Genomic DNA, 23,747 nt, shown 5'->3' with positions numbered 1-23,747 from the left:
TCTCTCTCTGTGTGACTATCATAAAAAAATAAAAATAAAAAAAAAATAAAAAAAGAAAAGGACTGGAAGTCTGTGAGACCCGCCGGCCCCGGTGGCCTAGAACGGCCCTTGGGTGGCGACACCTCGGCATCTTGAGATCCTGGGGAGGGGAGTGTGTCCGTGGGAATACCCGGGAGGGGAGAGTGAGGAGGTGTCGAGGGGCCGGGGAATCTGTCGGTAGCTCCAAAGTGGCACAGGAGATTAAAGCTCCAGCGACAGGAAAAGCCAGGGCCACTGACAATTGGAAATATTGGCAGGGGCCCCGGGAGGCCCGGCTGCATTAGGACCAGATGGGTCATAGGCTGCCCCCTCAGCTGTTCATCTTGATAATCAAAGTAAATCTTGCACCTGTGATAGGAAATTAGCTCAGAAACCAAGGGTGACCGCGGGCCAAGTACGTTTGTCGGTCTGCACAGAGGCTTACCGTCGGGAGGCATCGGTCGGAAGCATTTGCCTTGGCGGAGGAGCTACAGAGCAGCTGCCCGCCAGCTCCTGGCCCCGGCGCGCCCCGAAGCCGCGCCCCGAAGCGCTCAGACCCGTCGCCGAGCCTGGCCGAGGCCGGGTCCCAGCGTGGCCTGAGCGGCTGGTACTTCAGGAACGAGCCGAGCCCTAGTTGAAAGCTCCGGCCGCAGGCAGCCCCGAGGCAGCCCCGAGGCAGCCTCCCGGCAAAGCAGCCTCTGCAACGGGCGTGACGACCGTGACGACAGCCAGCGCTGGATCGTGACCGAGGCCCGAGTCAGTCGGGTGCCACCCGCAGGTGGACTTGGACGGCCCTTTTGATCTCTCCAGGCGGCGCAAATCTCTACAACGGGAGCCTGGGCCGGAGGGCTCGAGCTCAGATTCGGCGAAACGATTAAATCCTAACTCGTGATCGTCCAGATGGTCGGTGAAGCAGTGGGACGGGAGGGGCCGCGCTCAGACGACACCGACCCGGACCCGCCGTGTCTGGTCCCTCGCGCGGCTCATGCCCCTGACTTGCTGAGACTAGGCCCAGCCGGAAGCTGCCTTCGGAGTGTGGGCAGCGCTCAGCAAGGGGGGCGCCCCTGGCGTATGGGGAGATCTTCCGCCCTCCAAGAGGTAGGTGACAACCACGCACAACCACTAGTTCAGAATAAATGTCAGCCCCCGCCCCCCTCACTGGGTACAAAGACCTGGCCTGATTTCTTGATTTTGTCGGTGATCTTACGGTGCTGAGATCACGTCGTTACAACTGAACTCTCTACGTCATGAGTGACTTCAGTAGTTAATGAGCCATAAATCTCTGTAACAGCCTTGAAGTAGATGGACAAACAAGGAACAGGCCCCGCTGAGATGGAGAATGCTGGGGGTGGGGGGGTGGGGGGGCAAAATGTGGACCTGCTGTGAGCTGTCCCCATCCCGACTGAAACTGTCCCAGTCATCACAACAAATGACTCCCCTAAAGGGCACTAACCGTACCAGTAAAACGGATTCCAAACACACACACCCCTTCGAGAACACCCACACTCTGGAGGCCAGGGATGGGAGAAGAGAGGAAGGGGCGCTGCTACTACTACCGTTTGGCTTGGCATTTTTCCTTCGATAACCGAAATGGAGTTAAACTGAATAAACCACATTGAGTGGCACAGGGACAATTAAAAAAAAAAAAACTAATTTGGGATCCCTGGGTGGTGCAGTGGTTTGGCGCCTGCCTTTGGCCCAGGGCGCGATCCTGGAGACCTGGGATCGAATCCCATGTCGGGCTCCCGGTGCATGGAGCCTGCTTCTCCCTCTGCCTGTGTCTCTGCCTCTCTCTCTCTGTGTGACTATCATAAATAAATAAAAAATTAAAAAAAAAAAACAATTTTACTTATATCCTGGTAGGTTAGCTCTTAAACTCCATCCCCCAAATATGCTTTCTGTACCCAGATTAAACTTTAAAATCAGTTCTGATCCAAGTTTTTTAACTAGAACACAAAAAATAAAAGTGGCACACATGAGTGGCAGGGGCTAGGGTTTCTATCCCTTTTATGCTTATCTCCGTTTTTCTGGTTATTGAATATTTTTGCAAGCAGGAAAATGAAAATACTAAACAAATCCTATTATTACACCTGGACTGCAACCGCATTTTAAAAACACAGCATAGCCAAACAACTGGAAAGAACCAAATACTGGTGCTTATTCTAAGTGAATTACGGGTATTTTCATTATGCATTTTCCAAATGTTCACTAATGTGCCTGTACTGCCTTTGGTAACAGCAGAAATAACTAATCTAGCTGACTGGTTGCAACCCGCAGAGGTCGGGAAGTTTTGTGATCAATCACTGGACACTGGGGAGCATCCGAGAGGAGGACCACTGCTCTCAGTCCATGCTCGGCAAGATGGGTATGTGTGGGGGGTGCCTGGAAGGGAGACACTGACCGACCTAAGATCCCTCCCCTCCCTTCCTGGGTTTTGTTCTGGGTGGGATGGGTTCTGCCCAGAGTCATCCCTATTCTGGCGTTTGTTTCTCTGGGGTTCGCGCCCAAGCTTTGTAGCTTTGTGTGTCCTACATTTTGTGCAAAGGAGAAATGCCATTTGTCTTCCATTGTCAATAGAAATGAGAGAAAGTCTGAGCTTCTTGGGGGGAAAGTCCCGTTTCGGACCAGAGTCTGAACCTGTCTACTGGGCCGCAGTAGGAGCCATTGTTCTAATCTGGTACTAACCTCTTCACAGACGTGGAAGAACCATGACACCTGCTTTAAGGCCGAGCAGTGTACAGCTGTGATGCTTAGCATGGGTTCAAGTCCCCTCACAAAGTACCTGGTTGGTAAAAGGGCAAAGTCCTGTTGGTCTTTGCCTACAATGCCTACCAGTCAAGACCTTGAGTCAGGAGTGTTGGCAAAACACCTACAAATCCCAGTCACTTGGGGGGGGGGGGGGTGCTTACTAAAAAAATTCCTGGACCTCCCCAGGCCCAATATTCTTTACCCTAGGAGTATCTCAGTAAATAAAAATAAGTAATTGTAGATATGCAGGTTCTATATGACTATATGTTATTATCCAAAAATTGCAATCTTAATTATCTGCTCAAATAAGCTCATTGAGGGGGGGAAAATACTTTAAACGTTTTTCTCTTTCTTCAACCAATGCCTTTCAAGACCCAGTTCATCACTTCTGGCTTTTTAATATATATATTAATAAACTGCACACACCCTCTTTGATGTTCTTGATGTCAAGAGTGGGTCCCAAAGACGAACTCTGCTATAAAAACAAAACTATATACATGGAAAGAAACAGAAAACAAGGACCTCTATCAGCTTTATTAGCTGCAATGATATGCATAATTTGTAATTATATTATAAATTACAGATAACATGTAATTGTAACAAAAACTTTAGTTTTGAAAAACATTTTATTCAAGAATTACATAATTTCAAATATCTTCCAAAATACAGTTTCCTAGATTGCTACAAAAGAAAACAGATTCAATAAGAAATTTAAATCATTAAATATGTTTCACTAGTATATACATACAGAATGCCAAGCAATTAATATTTAGCCCTGGAATGCGTACCATGTCTTTGTTTTTCCTTATTAAAGAGAGGCTCAATCCAGCACTTGGTATAGGCTATGTACAACAGGCCAAGTTCAGTGTTCAGAAGAGTTTGACATTAGCTGCCTCAGCTTACAGCTGTGGTAGTTTGTCCACAGGGGTGTCAAATTTGAAGTCTGTAGGAAACAGATCTGGGGCTCGAGGATAGATTAGCCTGTAGGACTGTCTGATTGTAACATCAGCAACACCAGCGATATCCCCAATTTCTAAAAGACAAAAAATCAAAATATTAATTATAACTTCCATCCCATCTCCCTTCTACTACCTCCGTTCCAATTTGTGGGACACAGTAGTATAAAATCCACAGTGAAAAACCCAGAAACGGTGAATTTTAAAACCTATCAATGGAAATCCATGCCAAAAGGTAGAAAAGAGAGCTAGAGCTGGTAATGACGGCAGCTGGCCCTCTTACCTCAAAGGGTTGCCACTGCGGCATGAAGAGGTTTGCTAGACACAGAATATTTGAACTGTGCTCCGGTCATAGCACCGTGAGTGAGAACTATTGTAGTGAAGTGACTTCTTTTTCTTCACAGTAAATCTGACGATCATGGAAGTACTCCCATGAATACATTCTTATAAAGAAACTCACTTTATTATTTCCATGTTTAAAAGTTCCCCTGTAACAGCTCTGGGTTAATTCTGTTAAGTTCTTTGGAGGGCAGCCCAGGTGGCTCAGCGGTTTAGCACTGCCTTCATCCCAGGCATGGTCCTGGGGTCCCGGGATCAAGTCCCACGTCAGGCTCCCTGCTTGGCATTGGAGCCTGCTCTTCCCTCTCCTACTCCCCCCCTGCCCATGCTCTCTGTCAAATAAATAAAATTAGAAAAAAAAAGAAAAAGGAATCATATGTTAAATATTGTCCTACCTTTTTCTACTTAGTTCATCAGATATTACACAGCTGTACATTCCAGCATAATGTGGATGTTTTGCTATTACCCACACCTAACACTGAGCACAGAGAGTTCACGTATTTCTAGTTTATTACAGAATCCTATGAGTAGGTCTACTTTTACCCTTCAAAGTCATTGTCACCTTTTTCCTTTTTTTTTTTTTTTTTAAAGGTTTTATTTATTCATGAGAGACAAAGAGTCAGAGAGATAGAGGGAGAAGCGGGCTCCTCGCAGGGAGTCTGATGTGGGACTTGATCCCAGACTCTGGGATCACGCCCTGAGCTGAACGCAGATGCTCAACCACTGAGCCACCCAGGCATCTGCTTTTTTCCTTTTTATTAGAAGTCCCAAAGGACTACTGCTTGACAATTATTTGCTTACAAATACTTAATCAAAATGGATTTTTAAAACAGTCTTTAACACAAACTCATGTGACCACCTTTTCACGGTTCAAATCCTAAGGGTTTACAGATTTTCAGTGTGGATGCCTGCCATCAGTGTGCCATGAGCTAGTTTTAAATTTCATTATCTCATGCTGCCTTACATTTATTATCTCTCTTGTAGACACACATACTGGTGAATGTCAACTGGCTGATGGGAGGGGAAGAAAAGGGCCTTAACTTCCAAAAAACAAACTTCATGTAAAACACAAATGGCAGAAAGTGCCAAGATAAACACTTCTGTGCAGCTGATTAAACTTTACAACTAGGAATAAAGGTAAGGATGCTCTGCTTAGCTTCAACTTCTCAATTTTACCAGAAGACTCAAAATTTCCTTAAGAACTATGAGTGGAGGCCAAAAGGAATGGATAATGGCACATTTAAATAACTAATGGTTGGCTGCTTCTTTCTAATCATTCTTCTATATAATTTATTACTTTATTAATATAGAAACCTGCAGCCTAAGCGGAGGTGAAAAGCTGTTCTTAATAGGTTATTACAAAGTCGGTGCAGCAAGTCATCTCACTACCTTTTAAATTTAGAAATGACTGCTTCTTTTTCTTTATCAATCTTTTTGAGGTTCACAGAAGTAATTAATAAGTGCTTGTAAAGAAATTCACTTAGTGCCTCTGTTTGAAAATTCCCCTACAACAATAAACACTGCCTTTAGAAGGTTGAAACTACTTATGTCAGTGTCTTAAGAAACTGCGTACCATTCAAAGGAGAAAGGGAATGGGCTTCACAGAATGATACAACCTCATGGTCAGCACAAATTCCTAGTGTGCCCAGCTGTAGGAGGCCACACTGGGAAGTGCGAAATAAGCATGGCCCCTACCTTTCAAGATTTACAAGACTAAGTTTTGAGGGAGTAAAGAAGGACTATTTAAAATAATGTTTTGGAGTGACAAAAATAGCTCCTAGAAATGAAAAATGTACAAACTAAAATACTTAATTTGAATGGGAAGGGTGTCCATACAGTTATGCTTCCAAACATTTTATAAACCACTTAAGGAAAATACAGTATTTTGCTTTTAAATATTATTCTAAGAAACTACTTTTTTAAAAAAGATCTATTTATTGGAGAGAGAGAGAGAGAGACTGAACTCGAGCAGGAAGAGAGGGAGAGAGACTCTCAAGAAGACTGCCCACTGAGCGAGGAGCCCGACACGGGGCTCGATCTTACAACCCTGACATCATGACCTGAGCGGAAATCAAGAGTCGGCCACTTAACTGGCTGAGCCACCCAGGCACCTCGACTGAGAAACTCTTTTCTTAAATGTGGGTTCGAGTTATTTACCTGCTTTGTGCTTAAAATGAAACACAATTATATACTACAGGCCTTCACAATTTCATCACTACTCCTTCTGAGGAAGAATCCTACCTTTTTGGGTCCTCTTCTCAGCTGATGCCTGTGAGGCCATGTAAATGGCTGCCGCTGCCACAGAGATCGGGCTCCTTCCAGGAACCAAGTCCAATTCCACAGCTTTACGGGCTATATGTGTAGCTGCCATCTGTACTTGTTTAGGAAGACAGAGGTTGGAACAAAATCTGGACATGAAGTCCCCAGTTGTAATCAAATCCACACTGGTTTCTAAAGCCTTCAAAATAAGTTTAAAACATCTACCAATTTCTTTCTTAGAAATTCGTGACACGGCACATATTTCTGAAAGAAAAAAAAATTTAAATCCACAGTCATATGATTCATTTAAAAATATATCATTTCTGATTATAAAATAAATTTTAATTGCAAAAATGCAATCATGCCTTCAATAGCCTGATTAAAAAATGGGCATACGATCTGAATAGACATTTTTCCAAAGATAACATACACACGGCCAATAGGCACATGAAAAAATGCTCAATATCACTAATTATAGAAAAATGAAAATCAAAACCACAATGAGATATCACTGCACACTGGTCAGAATGGCTATTATCAAAAGGACAAGAAATAAGTTGTTGGAGAGGAGAAGACATGGAGTAAGGGAACCCTCATGCACTGTTAGTGGGAATGTAAATTGGTGCAGCCACTATGGAAAAAAAGATGGAGGTTCCTCAAAAAAACTAAGACTAGAAATACCATATTATCCAGCTATTCCATTTCTGGGTATTTATACAAAGAATATGAAGAATAAAAAGACAAGGATTCAAAATGATTTCTGCACCCCTATGTTCACTGCGCATTATTTATAATACCCAAGATACGGAAACAGTCTTTCTATCAATAGATAGATGAAGAGGAGGTATATCAATACAATGGATACTATTCTGCCTTAAAAAAGAATAAAATCTTGTCACTAGAAAGTATTATGCTACGAAGACTGAGAAAGACCAATACCATATGATTTTACTCATATGTGGAAAACGAAAACAAAAAATTAACAAATAAAAACTCATGGACACAGAACACACTGGTGGTTACAAGAGGGGAAAGGAGTTGAGTAGGCAAAATGAGTGAAGGGAATCAACTATATGGTGATGGCTGGTAGCTGGATTTTAGTGATTACTTTGTAGTATGTAACATATGTCAAATTACAGTTGACCCCTGAACAACTCAGGGATTAGAGGGTGCCAACTCCCAGCACAGTCAAAAATCCATGAATAACTTTTTACCCTCCCCAAAACTTGAACTACCAGTAGCATACTGTTGAATGAAAGCCTTAGCAATAATAGTCAACATTTTGTATATTATGGATTGTATTTTAACAAAAAAGCCAGAGACAATATTAATAATATCATAAGAGATGGGACGCCTGGGTGACTCAGTGGTTGCATCTGCCTTTGGTTCAGGGCATGATCCTGTAGTTCTGGGATTGAGTCTCGCATCGGGCTCCCTGCATGGAGCCTGCTTCTCCCTCTGCCTGTGTCTGCCTCTTTCTGTGTCTCTCATGAATAATAAAATCTTTAAAAAAAAAAAAAAATCGTAAGAGAAACTACACTTACAGTACTGCACTATGTAAAAAAAAAAAAAAAAAAATCTGCATATAATTAGATGTGTGAAGTTCAAATTTGTGTTGTTCAAGGGTCAAATGTATAATATTGTGCAACTAGAACTCACCTATGGCACATATAGTATATATGGTATATATGGTGTACACACACAGGCACACACGGTATATAACATACCAGTTACCTCAATAAAGAACAAAACATGCCTCTCAATACTTCCCATAGAGCTAATTTAAAATTTCTCAGTTAATTTTTTTAAAAAAGATATATTTAGTTTTAGAGTGAGCACGCACGAGCAGTGGGGAGGAGGAGGGAGAGAGATTCTCAAGCAGACTCCGCACTGAGCCTGAAGCCTGATGCGGCACTTATCAATCTAGATCACATGATCTCCCTGAGATCATGACCTGAGCCAAAGCCAAGAATCAGATACTTAACTGACTGAGCCACCCAGGCACCCCCTCAATTAATTTAAATGTTTATCACACTTTAAAGAAGTCTTTGAAATGAGTTAAATGTCGGTTTTTATTATTTCAAAATACTAACAAGTTTCAATTCAAAGAAACAAGTTTTTTCAAATAATCCAAAACTCCATTGATATTTATGTATAAATCTTTTGTAAGGAGTGTGTATCAAGGAGATAAAAGAATATACTCAAAGCTAAAGGATACTTCTCAAGCTACCCAATGTCATATGTATATGCAATCCCTGGGGTCATAGGCTATAACAACAAAATGAGATCAAGTATTTGACTCTGTTATTCTAAAAATTAAACTACCAAACACAAATTTAACAAAAGCCTTAGTTTTAGTTGTAATAAACAAAAAGATGAGGAGGATAAAAGCCACTGCCTCGCCCCGGTGGCTCAGTGGTTTAGCTCAGTGGTTTAGCCCCGCCTTCAGCCCCAGGGCGTGATCCTGGAGACCTGGGATCAAGTCTCACATCGGGCTCCCTGCATGGAGCCTGCTTCTCCCTCTGCCTGTGTCTCTGCCTGTCTCTATATCTCAAGAATAAATAAATAAAAATTAAAAAAAAAAAAGCCACTGCTTCATTGTAAGATATTCATGGGTGAATGAAAGGTAATGAAAATCTTAAGCTGAAATGAACTCTGGCGGAGAAAGTCAGAGCAATAAGGGTCACAGACAGCAGCACTGTGAATAAGCTGTCCTATATTAATCTTGAATACAAACTGGATGAAAAATACTAGTTCTTTCAAACCCTCCAACTTAAGGGTGAAAGTGCAAACTACAGAACTTGAGAAAAATGTCCCTGATGTTTTCTAAGGCTTGACTCCTTCACCTGTAGAGACCTGTGCATGGTCTTAGAAATAGTTTTCTGTGCATCAAGTGTACAGACTTAACCAGTAACAAAGGTATACTCTGGCTTATGATAACAGGCCTCAAAGGCCACAAAATGCAGTCAGCTCAAAAGATCTCACAAGCAAAGAACACAGAGCTTACATGGACTAAAATGACTTTACATGGGAAAAGAGCCTGAGAAGAACATGGTTCAGATCACAGAATTAATTTTTATCAGAGAACAAATTAAAGAGGTATTTTTGGAAATGATACCAAGATGGATATCGTACGTAACCAGGGAAACCTGACTTAGTTATGTGGTGTCCAAGTTCCTTGACTTTGGTCTGTTACTTTAACACAGAGAATATTTGTATCTCTGCAATTAAAAACTTACCTTTGAATGTCCTAGGAACCCCTTCTTGTCTACAGGCAATATAGAGACAAGCGGAAGCTATGGCATCATTAGCTCTTCCCTTCAGGCTCTTCTGTTCATATACTTGCTTGAATAAATTATTTGTTCGATCCTTCAAAGCAAAGAAACTAAGTTTAATTAACTCTAGGCCATTTAATTAGTTGCAATATCAAAATTTCATGTGTTCAATAAATTACACTAAGTCAATGTCAGAATGGCTTAAAGGAGACAGACAAAAACTTACAACTATATTTCGGGGGAGGTTGATTCTGTCTGCCATAGTAGTGATTTCTTTGAAAGCATTCATCATTGCCCGATCAGAACTACTCATTGTTCTCCGATTTTGGTACTTAGAATTGCCAAATTCATCAAAACTTGCAGCTCCTGTACCCTGTAAAACAAGGTTTTATAACTTTATGCAAAAAAATTTTTAAATCTGAATGAATAGACATTTCTAAGGAAACATAACTTATACACTCTGTATAAGCCCAAGAAATCTACCCTGTGCCTCCTCTCTAATCCTCAGTAGAATAAGTACCAGGTTGAGATGGTGTAAATGAGTACCTGTGAGAGAGCTCAAGAGTATAAACCATCACCTAATAGACCTAAGGAGAAAAATGAAAGGATCATCTCCAAAGGTGCTATAAAGGCAAGCAAATAAAACTCAAAAGCCATTTTTTTTATTACAAACTCACAAAATATTACAAATGGGTATTTCTTTGTATTAGAAAATCATTCTCCCAGGCCCAAAGCCAGCACAATTATTAATGGGAAGAAAAGGCATACCTTGTTTTATTGTGCTTCATTTTACTGCACTTTGCAGAGACCGTGTTTTTGTACTGTTAACAAACTGAAAGTTTAAGGCAACCCAAGTTGAGCAAGTCTATTGGCGCCCTTATTCCAACAGCATTTGCTCACTTCAGGTCTCTGTCACATGTTAGTAATTCTTGTAACATTTCAAATTTATTCACTGTATTTCTTACAGTGATCTGTGATCTTTGATGTTACTATTGTTTTGGGGCTCCACAAACTGCACACTTTTAAGACAGCAAACTTAATAAATTTGTGTGTTCTACTGAGCAGCTGTTTCCCCATCTCTCTCCCTCTCTCCTTGGGCCTCCCTATTCCCTGAGACTCAACAATATTGAAATTAGGCCGATTAATAACCCTATAATGGCTTCTAAGTCAGAGGAATAGTCACATGTTTCTCACTTTAAGCTGAAAGCTAGAAATGATTAAGCTCAGTAAAGGAAGGCATGTCAAAATCCAAGGTGGGCTGAAAGCTAGGTCTCTTGTGCCAAACAGCCAAGTTGTGAATGCCAAGGAAATTAAAAGTGCTACTCCAATGAACACACAAATGATAAGAAAGTGCAACAGCCTTCTTGCTGATATGGGGGAAAGTTGTAGTGCTTTGGGACAGAAGATCAAACTAGCCACCACATTCCCTTAAGCCAAAGCCTAATCCAGAGCAGGGTCCTAACTCTCTTCAATTCTGTGAAGGCTCAGAGAGGTGAGGAAGCTATAGGAGAAAAGTTGGAAGCTTGCAGAGGTTGGTTCCTGAGACATAAGGAAAGAAGCTCTCTCTCTAATATAAAACATAAAACACAAGGTGAAGCAGCAAGTGCTCATGTAGAAGCTGCAGCAAGTTATCAAGAAGATCAAGCTTTGAGAATTCATGAAGGTGACTATACTCAACAACAGATTTTCAATGTAGATAAACAGCCTTCTATTGGAAGAAGATGCCACCTAGGACTTCCTTAGCTAGAGAGGAGAGGTCAATGCCTGGCTTCAAAGCTTCAAGAGCCTAACTCTGTTGTTAGGGACTAATGCAACTGGTGACTAAAGTTGAAGCCAATGCTCATGTACCATTCTGAAAATCCTAGGGCCCCTAAGAGTTATGCTAGCTACACTGCTTGTGCTATAGAAATGGAACAACAAAGCCTGGATGATAGCACATCTGTTCACTAATTATTTTAAGCCCAAATGTTGAGAATAACTGCTCAGAAAAAAGACTGCTTTCAAAATATGACTGTTCATTGACAATGCACCTGGTCACCCAAGAGCTCTGATGGACCTGGACGATGGGGTTACATGTTGTTCTCGTGCCTGCTCACACAATATCCATTCTCCAGCCCGTAGATCAAAGAGGAATTTCAACTTTCAAGTCTTCTTATTTAGGAAACACATTTCATAGGCTACAGGTGCCACAGACGGTGTTTGCTCTGATGGCCCTGGGCAGAGTCCACTGAAGACCTGGAAAGGATTCATTACTCTAGATGCCACTGAGAACATTCGTGATTCATGGGAAGAGGTCATTATATCAACATAAACAGGAGACTGGAAGAAGCTGATTCCCACCCTCATGAGGACTTGGAGGGATTCAGGACTTCACTGGAGGCAGTAATGCAGATGTGATGGAAGCAGCAAGAGGACAAGTAGCAATCTCATGAAGAGAAGGGACTGAATGAAGATGGGACTGACTGGCTGCAATCTCAGGATCAAACTTTCAAGGATGAGGAGCTGCTTCTTACAGATGAGTAAAGACAGTGGTTTCCTAAGATGGAATCTACTCCTGGTGTGGATGCTGTGAAGACTGTTGAAATGACAACAAAGGGTTTGGAATATTAAATAAACTTAGTTAACAGGGCAGTGGCAGGGTTTGAGAGGACGGACTCCAATTCCGGAATTAGAGTTCTACTGTGGGTAAAACGCTAGTGAACACCATCACAAGCCACAGAGAAATGACATGTGAAAAGTAAAGTCAATTGATGGGGCAAACTTCATTTTTTTAAGAAACTGCCACAGCCACCTACCACTCAGCAACCATCACATCGAAGCAAGACCCTCCACCCGCAAAAAAAGCATAATTCACTGAAAGCTCAGATGACGGTTAGCATTTTTTAGCAATATTTTTAAGCTAAAGTATACGCATTGCTTATTTATTTGTTTGTTTGTTTGTTTGTTTATTCATAAAGAGACAGAGAGAGAAAGGCAGAGACACAGGCAGAGGGAGAAGCAGGGCTCCATGCAGGGAGCCCGACGCGAGACTTGATCCCAGGTCTCCAGGATCACGCTGCCCTAGGCTGCAGGAGGCGCTAAACCACTGCGCCACCCGGGCTGTTCGCATTGCTTTTTTAAAACATAATGCTACTACACCCTTAACGGACTACAGTATAGTGTAAATATGACTTTTATATGTACTGGGAAGCTTAAAAAAGCAATTGACTCCCTTTATTGTGGTATTTTGCTTTATTATGGTGGATTGGAACTATACCCACAGTGTCTTGAGATATGCGAATACTAGGAAAACTGGCCAATGTGATGTAATTACATAATGTACTTATGTAACCATACTGGTATAATTACTTTAAAGTTAGGCAACAGAGCAAGGGAGGGGAGAGGGGCACCTAGCTGGTGTAGTCAGTAGAGCATGCAACTCAAACTTGGGGGGATTTTAAGTTCAAGCCTCAAGCCCCACTGTGAGGCAGAGTTTATTTAAAATAAATTAAAAATTAAAATAAAATTAGGCAAGAGAAAAATTAGTAATAATCTGGGAAGGAAGGGATAAACTTTTTGCAGATAGTATTTTTGTATATAAAATCACTGTAAAACTGCTATAAATAACAGAATTCATTAGAGGCAAGGTCAAAATTAAACAGAAATCAACAGCCTTCATATGTATAACTAACCAGTTATAAGGCCCTGAAAGAAACAACAAACAAAAAAGAGAAGTCTCTAGGAATCAACTTACACATGCAAGACCTTTATGAAGAAAACCCATCTAGAAGGACACGTATGACTAAAGGCATATGGAAAGGCATACTATGTTTGTGAACAGAAGATTTATCAGGAAGAAGCTCATCTTCCCAAAGTCAATATGCAAATATATCTAACCAAAACCTCACTGAAAATAATAACCAATTTTTTTTTTTTTAAATAAAGTGATCCTAACCTTTAAATGGAAAAGATGAATGAAGCAAATGCTGAGAAGGCAGAGCAGTGAGGAGAACTAAAGCTACTGGATACTAAGAGTGTGATTTGATGTCCGACTGACTAGGCCAGGACAGAGAAAGGATACAAAGCCCAGAAATATTCCCAAATACCTACAGAATCTAATACATGACAAATGTAGCATCTTAAAAAGCTCCTTTTGCCACATAAGATAAACAACTGTCAAAGGACAGAGGAGAAAACTAGTGATAGTGGTTACTGGTTTCTGATGGGGAAAGAGGGCTGCAGTGGGAACTGAGTTTGGGGGTTAAGGGTGAAGAAAATCTTGGAAAATTGTGTTCATTTCCCATTGATGTTTGACTCATGAATTTTCTATTTAAAAAAAATTAAACACTAAAAAAAGAGTGTCAATTAGTCGCAATCTCGGATTTTAAAATGTCCTTAGTATACTTTTCCCCCAAGCCTATAAGGCTAAAACAAATGCAGAAATCAGCTAAAGATATTTCTGAATATAATACTATCAACTCTTACCCAAGTCTACATTATGTTTTTCAAATTTTATATGTACTTTATAGGGTATGAAAAAAGAATTAATGACCTGCTTTTTCATAACATTTTCTTGAAGACAGACTATGCAGTAGTATAGCTCAAGTCCTGAAATAGTACCCCTTCCTTGATTAGTTCTTTGGATTATTGCCACCACTCCTTCCAATTCAGATAAAAGAGCAAAAAACAGCCAAGCTGCCAGTCAAATTATGCTGTTGCCTTATCTAACAGTAGCAGCTACCATTTACTAATCACATGCTACATGTTGGGCTATAAATACTTTACATACATTCCCAGGTAACCTTCCAACTTTCTAATAAATACTCTTACTCTCACCTTACTGATGATGAACGTACATTGCTTAGGTAAGTCATGAATCCACCATTGGAAAACAGGCTATTCCAAGCTATAATTTATCTTAGGTAATGTGGGGGGTGGGGGTGGGGGGAGGGAAAGACATCCGTAATATTCAAGGAACGTATCAATATGAACTCACAAAGATCATGATACATTCAATTTTTGTGCAAAATGTGCCTCATGGAAACAAGGGCCTGAGATAGACTGTAATTTCGATCTGTTGGTCTCCCCTTTAAGGTAGAAGAAGACCCGTGTAAGGGAACAATCATTCACAATAGTATATTACTGGTAAGTTTTATTCTCAGGTCAAAATTCCTCATGGGGGCAGTGAAGGATACTTTTGCAAAGTTCCCAAACTCTCAAAGGCTGGGAGTTCAGTCCACAGTTTATGTTTCCTGCCAAGTGGATTTATTACCTTGCCAATCATGGTAGACAAATCTCCATCACTCAGAAGAGGATTCTGAGAGTCTCCAACTCGGGACGGATCTTTTGTTGCTTTATCATTGCTGAAAGTTCTCCATTCAGATCCCACATCAATAACCCGGTCACCTAAGAATATAAACACAAATCAAAATGATCTTGTCAAGACAGGATTTACTGAACACTGTCTAAGACCTTTTATTCCTAGGAAATCTCAACATGGACATCTGGGATCCAGTTTAAGTTTCATGTCTCAGACATCTATCCTCAAACAGTCCTTTATTGTGCCAGTCCAATAACAACCCTCTTTAACCATTATGCCGAGATTAGTCATATTCTAACTCGTAGAAGAAAAAGAATTGGGATGCCTGAGTGGCTCAGTGGAGCGTCTGCCTCACGTCTCAGGGCGTGATCCTGGGTCTGGAGATCAAGTCCCACATTGGGCTCCCTGTTAAGGAGCCTGCTTCTCTCCCTGTCTATGTCTCTGCTTCTGTGTCTCTCATGAATAAATAAATAAAATTTAAAAAATAAAGAATCCCTCCCCCCAAAAAAAAGCAAAATAAAGCTACTCATATGTGATGCAAAGATAAAAAATATAACTGCAGACCAAAATTTGCAAGAAGCATAGAACAAAACACTGCTCACGATGGTATTAATGAACACAATTTCATACAAAAAGCTATTAAGTTTTCATGGGAAATGCTTTGCAGAGAACTGAGCCTAAGCTTAGTTTCAGTAACTATTGAACAAAAAAAATATTTTGGCCAAATAATTGTACACAGATCTAAAGCCTAGAGCCAGTGAGAAAAAAAGCCAGGTAGGGAAACTTCTTTTTAAGTAAAGAGACAGTGGTGAAATAGATCATGCGAAGAAGCAGATATGAACAGATCCAGTTGATAACTGCTTTGAGAGGAATGCTCGGTGACTGGTAACATCTCCACAGACAAGAGTCACCACTGAAAACTTGCATATGCTGTCATTGCATAAACATTTTCTCTTAATCCACACAGGCTTGTAAAGGTAGGTACCACTTTTACTGCCCCTTTTAGAAATAAAATTAATTTGCCTAAGATCACTCAACTAGAACTGAAATATGCATCAGATCCCAAAGCCTGTTATTCTATACCGCATCTATAAAAACATGAGCTCTTCCACCAAAAAGTGATAAAATTGAAAGCAGAAACCAGGCCATTTGCACTGCTGCCTAAACAGAAAGGAGAAAGAAACAGCAGAAATTAGTTACCTTAGCAATTAAAAGAGGTGCTGGTACTGACAGTCAATTAACATAACAGTTCTGAGTATGGACTCTACCATTTGCTGCTTTGTCTTGGACAAATTACATCACTTTAGCTTTAAATTTCCCCAATAACCTTACAGTTTAAAGACAGTAAAGATTAAATAAACTAATACAGGTACAGTTCACATAAAGCGATTTAAAAAGTTCAGAGTGAGTGCTTGATATTAGCTATTTGTTGCTATGAATGAAAATAATATAACATATTCTGACATTTCTCTCCTATTGGTGAGGGGAATAAGGAGAGCACTGGTTGTAAAACACCTGTCTTCATAGCAAACTTTAAAAGGAGCAGAGTATTCCCGCTACAGGTATTTGATCACAGGGGCAGTAAAGAGAAAAGGAAGGAACTCAATGTATACTTGGCTAAATCTTTTTTTTTTTTTTTAAGATTTTATTTTTTTATTTATTCAAGAGAGACACAGAGAGAGAGAGGCAGAGACATAGGCAGAGGGAGAAGGAGCCTGATGCAGGACTTGATCCCAGGACTCTGGGATCATGACCTGAGTGAAAGGTTGACGTTCAACCAGTGAGCCACCCAGGTGCCCCTCTGCTAAATCTAATGAACTATTCTCTACCTAGTCAATTAAAATGCTTATACTCCAAAATAATCATCTAATCTTCGTGTTCTATTTAAGAAAACAGGTAAATGTGCAACAGTTATTCACTTCTGATGGTTTTGGAGTAATTTACTTTTCTTTGAACACTGGAATCACTTGGGAGTACCCAGCTATCACTTGGACTATCATGTGTTCCTGTGACAAGGGAACTACAGTTAGAGGCAGGGTCCCCACCTGCCACACCTGTATGTAGTAAGAATGGTTAAGGAAAGCAGAAGCAGGTGATCAGTTTATAAGACAGCTTCAGCAGATGAGAGATTGAACAGGTGGCCCAAAAATAGGATAGAAAGGTAAAATGGATGGACTGTCATGATGGATTTCTCTGCTTTCTCCTCATAAAAACAAACATCACTGAACTTGGGAAGCAATTTGAATTATAATATTTTTTAAAGTAATGAAACCTGTAATCATAGACTGAAGGTCTTACTGCAGTACTAACCAAAAAGGGCTCTTGTCTCAAATAGATCACTCTAAGAGACTGATTTTTCTTCCTTTTTATAAAAGAGTAATAATGCTTGCACATATATATGTGTGTGTGTGTGTGTGTGTGTATGTATATGCAAAACAAAATAGGATATTTTGTTACCTGTATTCTCAACACCAGAGAAAGCTACTGTAAATATTTTAGTGTATATATCTTCTGCTTTTTTAATTCGTGTAGGTGTTTTTCCTAAAATTAAATCATTTTGTGCCTGTTCCATGAAAATCTCTATTCACTACATCTGTATCATATATACCAAAACAAGATTTTTAAACAGTTTAGCCCCTTTAATAGCATCCACCAATTAAAGTGATACCCTTATGTCTCCATGCACTGTTTTCATTTTTAAGATTTTTTTTATTTGAGGGGTGCCTGGGTGACTCAGTAGTTGAGTGTCTGCCTTTGGCTCGGAGCATCATCCCAGAGTCCTGGGATCGAGTCCCACCCACATCAGGTTCTCCACAGGGAGCCTGCTTCTTACTCTGCCTATGTCTCCTCCTCTCTCTGTGTCTCTCATGAATAAATTAATAAAATCTTTTAAAAATATTTTTTATCTAAGAGATAGCAGAGGGAGCTAGAACAGGAGTTGGGGGTGGGGTAGAGGCAGAGGGAGAAGCAGAGTCCCTGCTGAGCAGAGTCCATGCAGGGCTTGATCTCAGGACCTGAGCCAAAGGCAGATACTTAACTGACTGAACCACCCAGGTGCCCATTTTCATTTTCTTAAAGATTTTATTTATTTATTTGGGAGAGTGAGAATGTGCGCAGGTGCATATGAGTGGGAGAATGGGCAGGGGGTGGGGTGGGGTGGGGAGGAGAGGGAGAAAGAGAATCTCAGGTAGACTCCCCACTGAGCAGGACATCTCAGGACATCTGTGCAGTGGATCCCAGAACCCTAAGATCACAACCTGAGCTGAAACCAAAAGTCTGACATTTAACCGAGTGACCCAGGCTCCCCATGCACAATGTTTTCAAAGGGAAAAATGGGAATCTAACTTTGCTAGTTAGAGAAATAAAAACACAGGAACATGCACGCAACAGAAAACTACTATGGCCTTCATATTTGGGATTACTTGACAAATTCTAAATTAAAAAAATCAAATATCATTAACTTGTAATATTTTAAAGAATGTATTAAGAGAACAGTGTAAATGAAAAGATAGGGAGGTATGCTCACATCTTTCAAGTGTCTCTAGAAATCTAAAAATGAGGCATCTTGGCTAATTAGTACTTTACTTCATAGCATATTCCTTTTGGCCCCAAAATAACCTACCATGAGTTTCTTTTATTGGTTGCTTTGTAATGCCTTTAAAAAGAAATATGAATTAGTGGGAAAAGAGGAGTGCAAGGAAGCTGGCCTAGGATAGTATAAATAGAAAACCCAAAACTTGGTAGTGATGTAATTTTCCCACATACGTGGGAACAATCTACATGACTCATTCAACAATCTGTGATTTGTGCCAAGAGCCATTCCCTCTTTTTATATTTTACTGCTCAAAACATAGCATTGGTAAGAAATAAAATTTCCAAAATAACTCAAATAGCATATCATGAAACTGTAACCGGACCAACAGATTAAGTGCATGAGTAACAAAATAGGGCTGACCATTCAAAAAAATCAGAGTGCATAATGGATTTTCATTTGAAGAAAACCTAAATGTGGCAGCATTTTAGAAGTTGCTATGGAAGAAAACTACAATACATAAACTTTTCAAGGGTAAGTACACAAGGCAGCCATAATGTTTGGGTATAATCAACCTTTGAAAAAGCAGCAGCCTGCCAATAAACACTTGCACACACACATACACACACACATACACAAAACCTCCCACCCATATCCTTTCATGTTCGAGGAACATGAACAGAGGAACAGGCCAACTTTTACAAGTTCCATTCTTAACCAAACACTGATTTTTGTAAAATGAACACCAGATAGAAAGTCTATATATGAAAGTTTATAATAGCCAAAATAAAACCACTACTATAACATACAGAACACAGCACGGTTCTTTCCTCCATCTAGAGTGGGACTGCTACCACTTTGACCAGGTTCCCGAGCCAAAAAAGTAAACACATTCAATATGTATATCATAACATTACACACAGGTACACTTCTCAATCCATGTATTAAGAGAGCTGTCGGAAGAGAATGAAGTAGTTTTTTGAAGTGAACAGAATAAACCATTTATTTTTATTACAAAGTAAACTTCTGATCCAATGCTACAGTGGTAAACAATTTCCCCTCATTAACATTCGTACCTAAAACACAGTTTAATTACAACATAATCTGACTGGAACTTGAAAATACTTCTGTTCCATTACTGAACAGTGAGGTGAGTGTAGATTTAGGTTTTCTTGATGAACCAAAGACAGGATGACAGCCTAAAAGACAGCTGAAATTCCATATGGCCAAAGGTTAAATTTTATTTCACTGGCCCAAACTTATTATTATTATTGGTTATCAACAATATCGAGAATGACTTCAGGAAGGAGAGGTCAAATTTCATCAATCACCCCTTCTCAGCCAAAAATAAATAATAAAGGATAAGGGTTGGGTTTTATTTTATTTATTTTATTTATTTTTTAAAGATTTTATTTATTCATAGAGACAGAGACAGAGGCAGAGACAGAGGCAGAGGGAGAAGCAGGCTCCATGCAGGGAGCCTGATGTGGGACTTGATCCAGGGTCTCCAGGATCACGCCCTGGGCTGCAGGCGGCGCCAAACCGCTGTGCCACCGGGGCTGCCCAAGGGTTGGGTTTTAAATTTCACTTTGTTACTATAACATTGTCTTTTTTTTTTTTTTCCCAACTGATCAACTATAAGCATACATCAATTCCAAATGGAACTGCTTCCACAGCCCTTTGGATATCAATAAATAAATTACAGTCATTCAATTTGTAGCTCTTTCCTCCTTTAAAGTACTTCTAAGCAGTGTGTGTGACATATACTACAGAGGTAGGAATGACCAGCTTTATTATTTTTTTTTAATTTTTATTTATTTATGATAGTCACACAGAGAGAGAGAGGCAGAGACACAGGCAGAGGGAGAAGCAGGCTCCATGCACCGGGAGCCTGATGTGGGATTCGATCCCGGGTCTCCAGGATCGCGCCCTGGGCCAAAGGCAGGCGCTAAACCGCTGCGCCACCCAGGGATCCCAATGACCAGCTTTAATATAATAAATTGTCTTATTATAGAGGATTTCTGAAAATGAAACTGACAAATACTAACATGCCTCTGATGAGTACCAAGAGACCACATAGCCATCTCCTCCTATTTGAAGAATTAGTTCCCTGGAATGTTCTGGCCTTCATAGGGCACTTGATAATAAGATCCACCAGGGCTCCAAACAAATGCACTAAGAAAGTCCTCCACCATTCTCATTTGGCGATTCTTTGGACCACCCAATCTTGCTGGCAGAGAGGGTGGTGATTGTCCTGTTTCCCCCAAAGGGACATGCAGTGGTTGTGAAAGGAAGGATTACATTCTCCCCAGACCACAACACAATCCTCTTGTTCATTTTTGGCTTGACATCTAAGACAGGCATCCATCACCTGGACCCAGGAGATGGTGCACCTATTGCACTCCATGTCCCAGCTCCACATGGCCACCGCATTCCACTTTTTGAGACAGAACATTTGGTTGCCTCCCGGACTTGGAGCCTGAGCTCCCAGAATGAGAGGACTCGGTGCAGGGTTGCTCACCATCTTCCATGTAGGCCATGGCGGCAGCGTGGAAGCCTGCAGCAGAGACGTTAGGTTGGGGGAGCGAACGAAGATATTTTTACCATATTCTAAGAGAGTAAGTTTCATTTCTTTGTTTTTCAAGAACAATTCGAGAATAATTGCCAAAACCATTCACACCAACCGCTACGGCACCAACCTCATGATTTGGCATTTCCACTCTTAAATATTTACCTACAAAAGTCTCATACAAGAATGTTCATAGCAGCATTCCTCATTTTACTAAAAACTGGAAACAACCCAATGTCCATTAACAGGAAAATGTATCCAATGGGATATCTCTCAGCAAATAAACTACTGAGACATGCAGTAATGTAAATGCATTCAAAAACACTATTGAGCCCAGAAAGTCACTAAAAAACCATACTACGTGATTCTATTTATAGGAAGTTCAAAAACATGCAAAATAATCTATGAAGATAGAAATCAGTACAGTGGCTGCCACTGGGTTGGGGAACAGAGGTGACTGACTAAAAAGAAACATAAAGGAACTTCTGAGAACGGAAGGAAATGGTCTAAACATCCTGATTAGTGTGTTGATAACAGCAGTATATGCAGTGTCAAGGTGCAAGCTCTACATCTGGGATCTGTGCATTATACTGCATGCAATTATACCTCAATAAATTACAAATGAAAACTCACTCCCACCAAAATACTGTTGATTTTGAATTAAGCTGCACCAAACCTATCCATTATTTTGGCAATGGCAGAACAATTATCAATCTTCTTGGACAAGGCAATACTTTCTTAAGCTCTACTTTCAGATTATATGTATGTCACATTTATGACTAGATCTAATTTTTTTCTGTTAAAAATCCCATTTTCTAACTAGTAATTGCTGTAATATTTTATATGCTTATATTCAGCCACTTTTAATAGACTATTAATTTTTAAAATTTGATCTGAATATTCTAGATATAGAATCCCATCAGTGGCAAAGAACTTGTTCCTCTTCCAATGCTTAACTTCCATTTCTATTTTATATCTACAGCACTTGTCAGAACTTTCAAAACAATGCCTTTGATTTAAAACAGAAATGTCTCCAATATTTCAACATTATGCACAAAAGTAACAGGTGAACTAAAATAGACATTTATTAAAGCATCAGTCTACTATAATGCAGACTATCTTATATTGGGATTGTGCTGAGTTCATTAAATGTTTGTCATCTTAGCAAAGCACAGCATTTTGTGAGTTATTCTTCTAGTGCTTATGCATTAACATAAATTAAGTTGTTCTCGAGTAATAATTTCAGGCCAGTGGCTTAAAACAAAGGTTTCTTTCTTATTCATACCACATGTATGAATCTACATAGGGATAGGACAGCTTGGTATGCCATCCTCATCACTCAAAATGATAGAATTCCTACCACTTGAGACAAGCTAGGGGGGTAAAAGAATGTGGTTAAGTTATGCACTGACTTAATAGTTTCGAATAGTAATATTTCCACTCACATGCCGTTGGCCAAAGCCAGTCAAGGAGTGATGCTTAACTTCAAAGAAGGTGAAAAAGCATAAAATTCCAGGTAGCTCAAAGAACCAGGAATATCAGCAAATAGTCATCAATGCTGTTCCACACAACAATTAGCAAATAGAATTTAAGCACTGTATTTTGTGGGAAATTGTTCTAGGACTTCCTTTTTCTGTCAAACAACAAACCAAGGAATCAGAGTTATCATTACTGGTTGGTGATTTGCAAGTCTTCACCAAGAATATATTTTTAAATGTTTAAAAGACACACTCCCAACTGGTGTGTAGGATTCTTGATTTGCAACCATGAGGGTCTACTGCCACAAATGTACATTTTCTTCTGCTGCACCTTTAATACTTTATCATAGTCACCTGGATCTTCAAGTAGTACCATAATGGCTATCTTGTCTTCACCACTTCCTCATTCATTCTTTATATTCAGATTGCTTCTCTGCTTTGCTGATTCAATTTTCTAGAATGTTAAGTCACCTAATTACTATCTAAAACAGTTTTACTGGGACGCCTGGGTGGCTCAGTGGTTGAGCATCTGCCTTTGGCTCTCATGAATTAAAAAATAAAAAAATAAAAGTTTTACTATAAAAAAATAAAAGTTTTATCTCCTTGGGATATTTCTTCCTGATAACATTTAATAGAAATATTATGGAAGCTTTATTTCACTGATCCCCCAAATATCCGTTATTTTCTAACTTTCTTCTAGTAAACTATGCCAGGGGCAGAATTTTGTTAAGTCCATTGGATCACTGTTCTTCTTTCACTGTAGTTTTTATTCATAAGCCTCAGGTTGACTTTTCTGCTTATCCATCCTGTACTAAAGAACGATTAATCCATGCCTGGTGGTGGCAGTCATGATGGAAAACCTCCTAATCCATTGTCACCAGGAATTCCCAATCTCTCTGGGTACCCACAGCCACTGGCAGTTAACAGATGACCCAAATAAAATAAATTCCCAGGACGACTCTAGAAACTTATCAGGAAGGATACAGACAGATTTGTGATTAAAGCAAAAATAATAATTGCTTAAACAAGATAGAACTTCCTCACATTAAGAGACCACAGTGAACAGTCCTACTAGACTAGTGTGACCCAAGCTCCTCCTACTTTTTTAATAAGCCATCTTGATCATGACTAGCATTTGCAGCATTAAGATGCCTACCGGTGGTTCCCTTTATCATGTCTGCATTCTACCTAGTGGAACGGAGAAAAAGGGAGTGTATATCCCTGATGGCAGGATCCAGAGTTGCACATACCTGTTCTACCTACAACTCACTGGT

The 23,747-nt window shown here is 40.1% G+C and overlaps 1 protein-coding gene and 1 pseudogene across 1 annotated transcript in view; both read right to left on the bottom strand.

Annotated features, from left to right (window-relative positions):
* Positions 1–3,373: 3,373 nt before the first annotated feature.
* GTF2B (general transcription factor IIB) overlaps positions 3,374–23,747 on the bottom strand; it is a 34,858-nt gene continuing 14,484 nt past the window's right edge. Inside the window, exons 3-7 of the mRNA XM_038541457.1 lie at positions 14,847–14,980; positions 9,822–9,968; positions 9,560–9,689; positions 6,303–6,584; positions 3,374–3,799 (exon numbers count right to left, since the gene is read on the bottom strand). Coding sequence (XP_038397385.1) covers positions 3,666–3,799; positions 6,303–6,584; positions 9,560–9,689; positions 9,822–9,968; positions 14,847–14,980 — 827 coding nt within the window. The 3' untranslated portion in view covers positions 3,374–3,665. The remainder of the gene's footprint in view (positions 3,800–6,302; positions 6,585–9,559; positions 9,690–9,821; positions 9,969–14,846; positions 14,981–23,747) is intronic.
* On the bottom strand, positions 20,341–23,701 carry LOC111096410 (annotated as a pseudogene).

This window comes from Canis lupus, chromosome 6 (genome assembly GCF_011100685.1).
Source record: "Canis lupus familiaris isolate Mischka breed German Shepherd chromosome 6, alternate assembly UU_Cfam_GSD_1.0, whole genome shotgun sequence".
Taxonomy (NCBI): Eukaryota; Metazoa; Chordata; class Mammalia; order Carnivora; family Canidae; genus Canis; species Canis lupus.
This window is presented reverse-complemented; position numbering and strand designations above follow the sequence as displayed.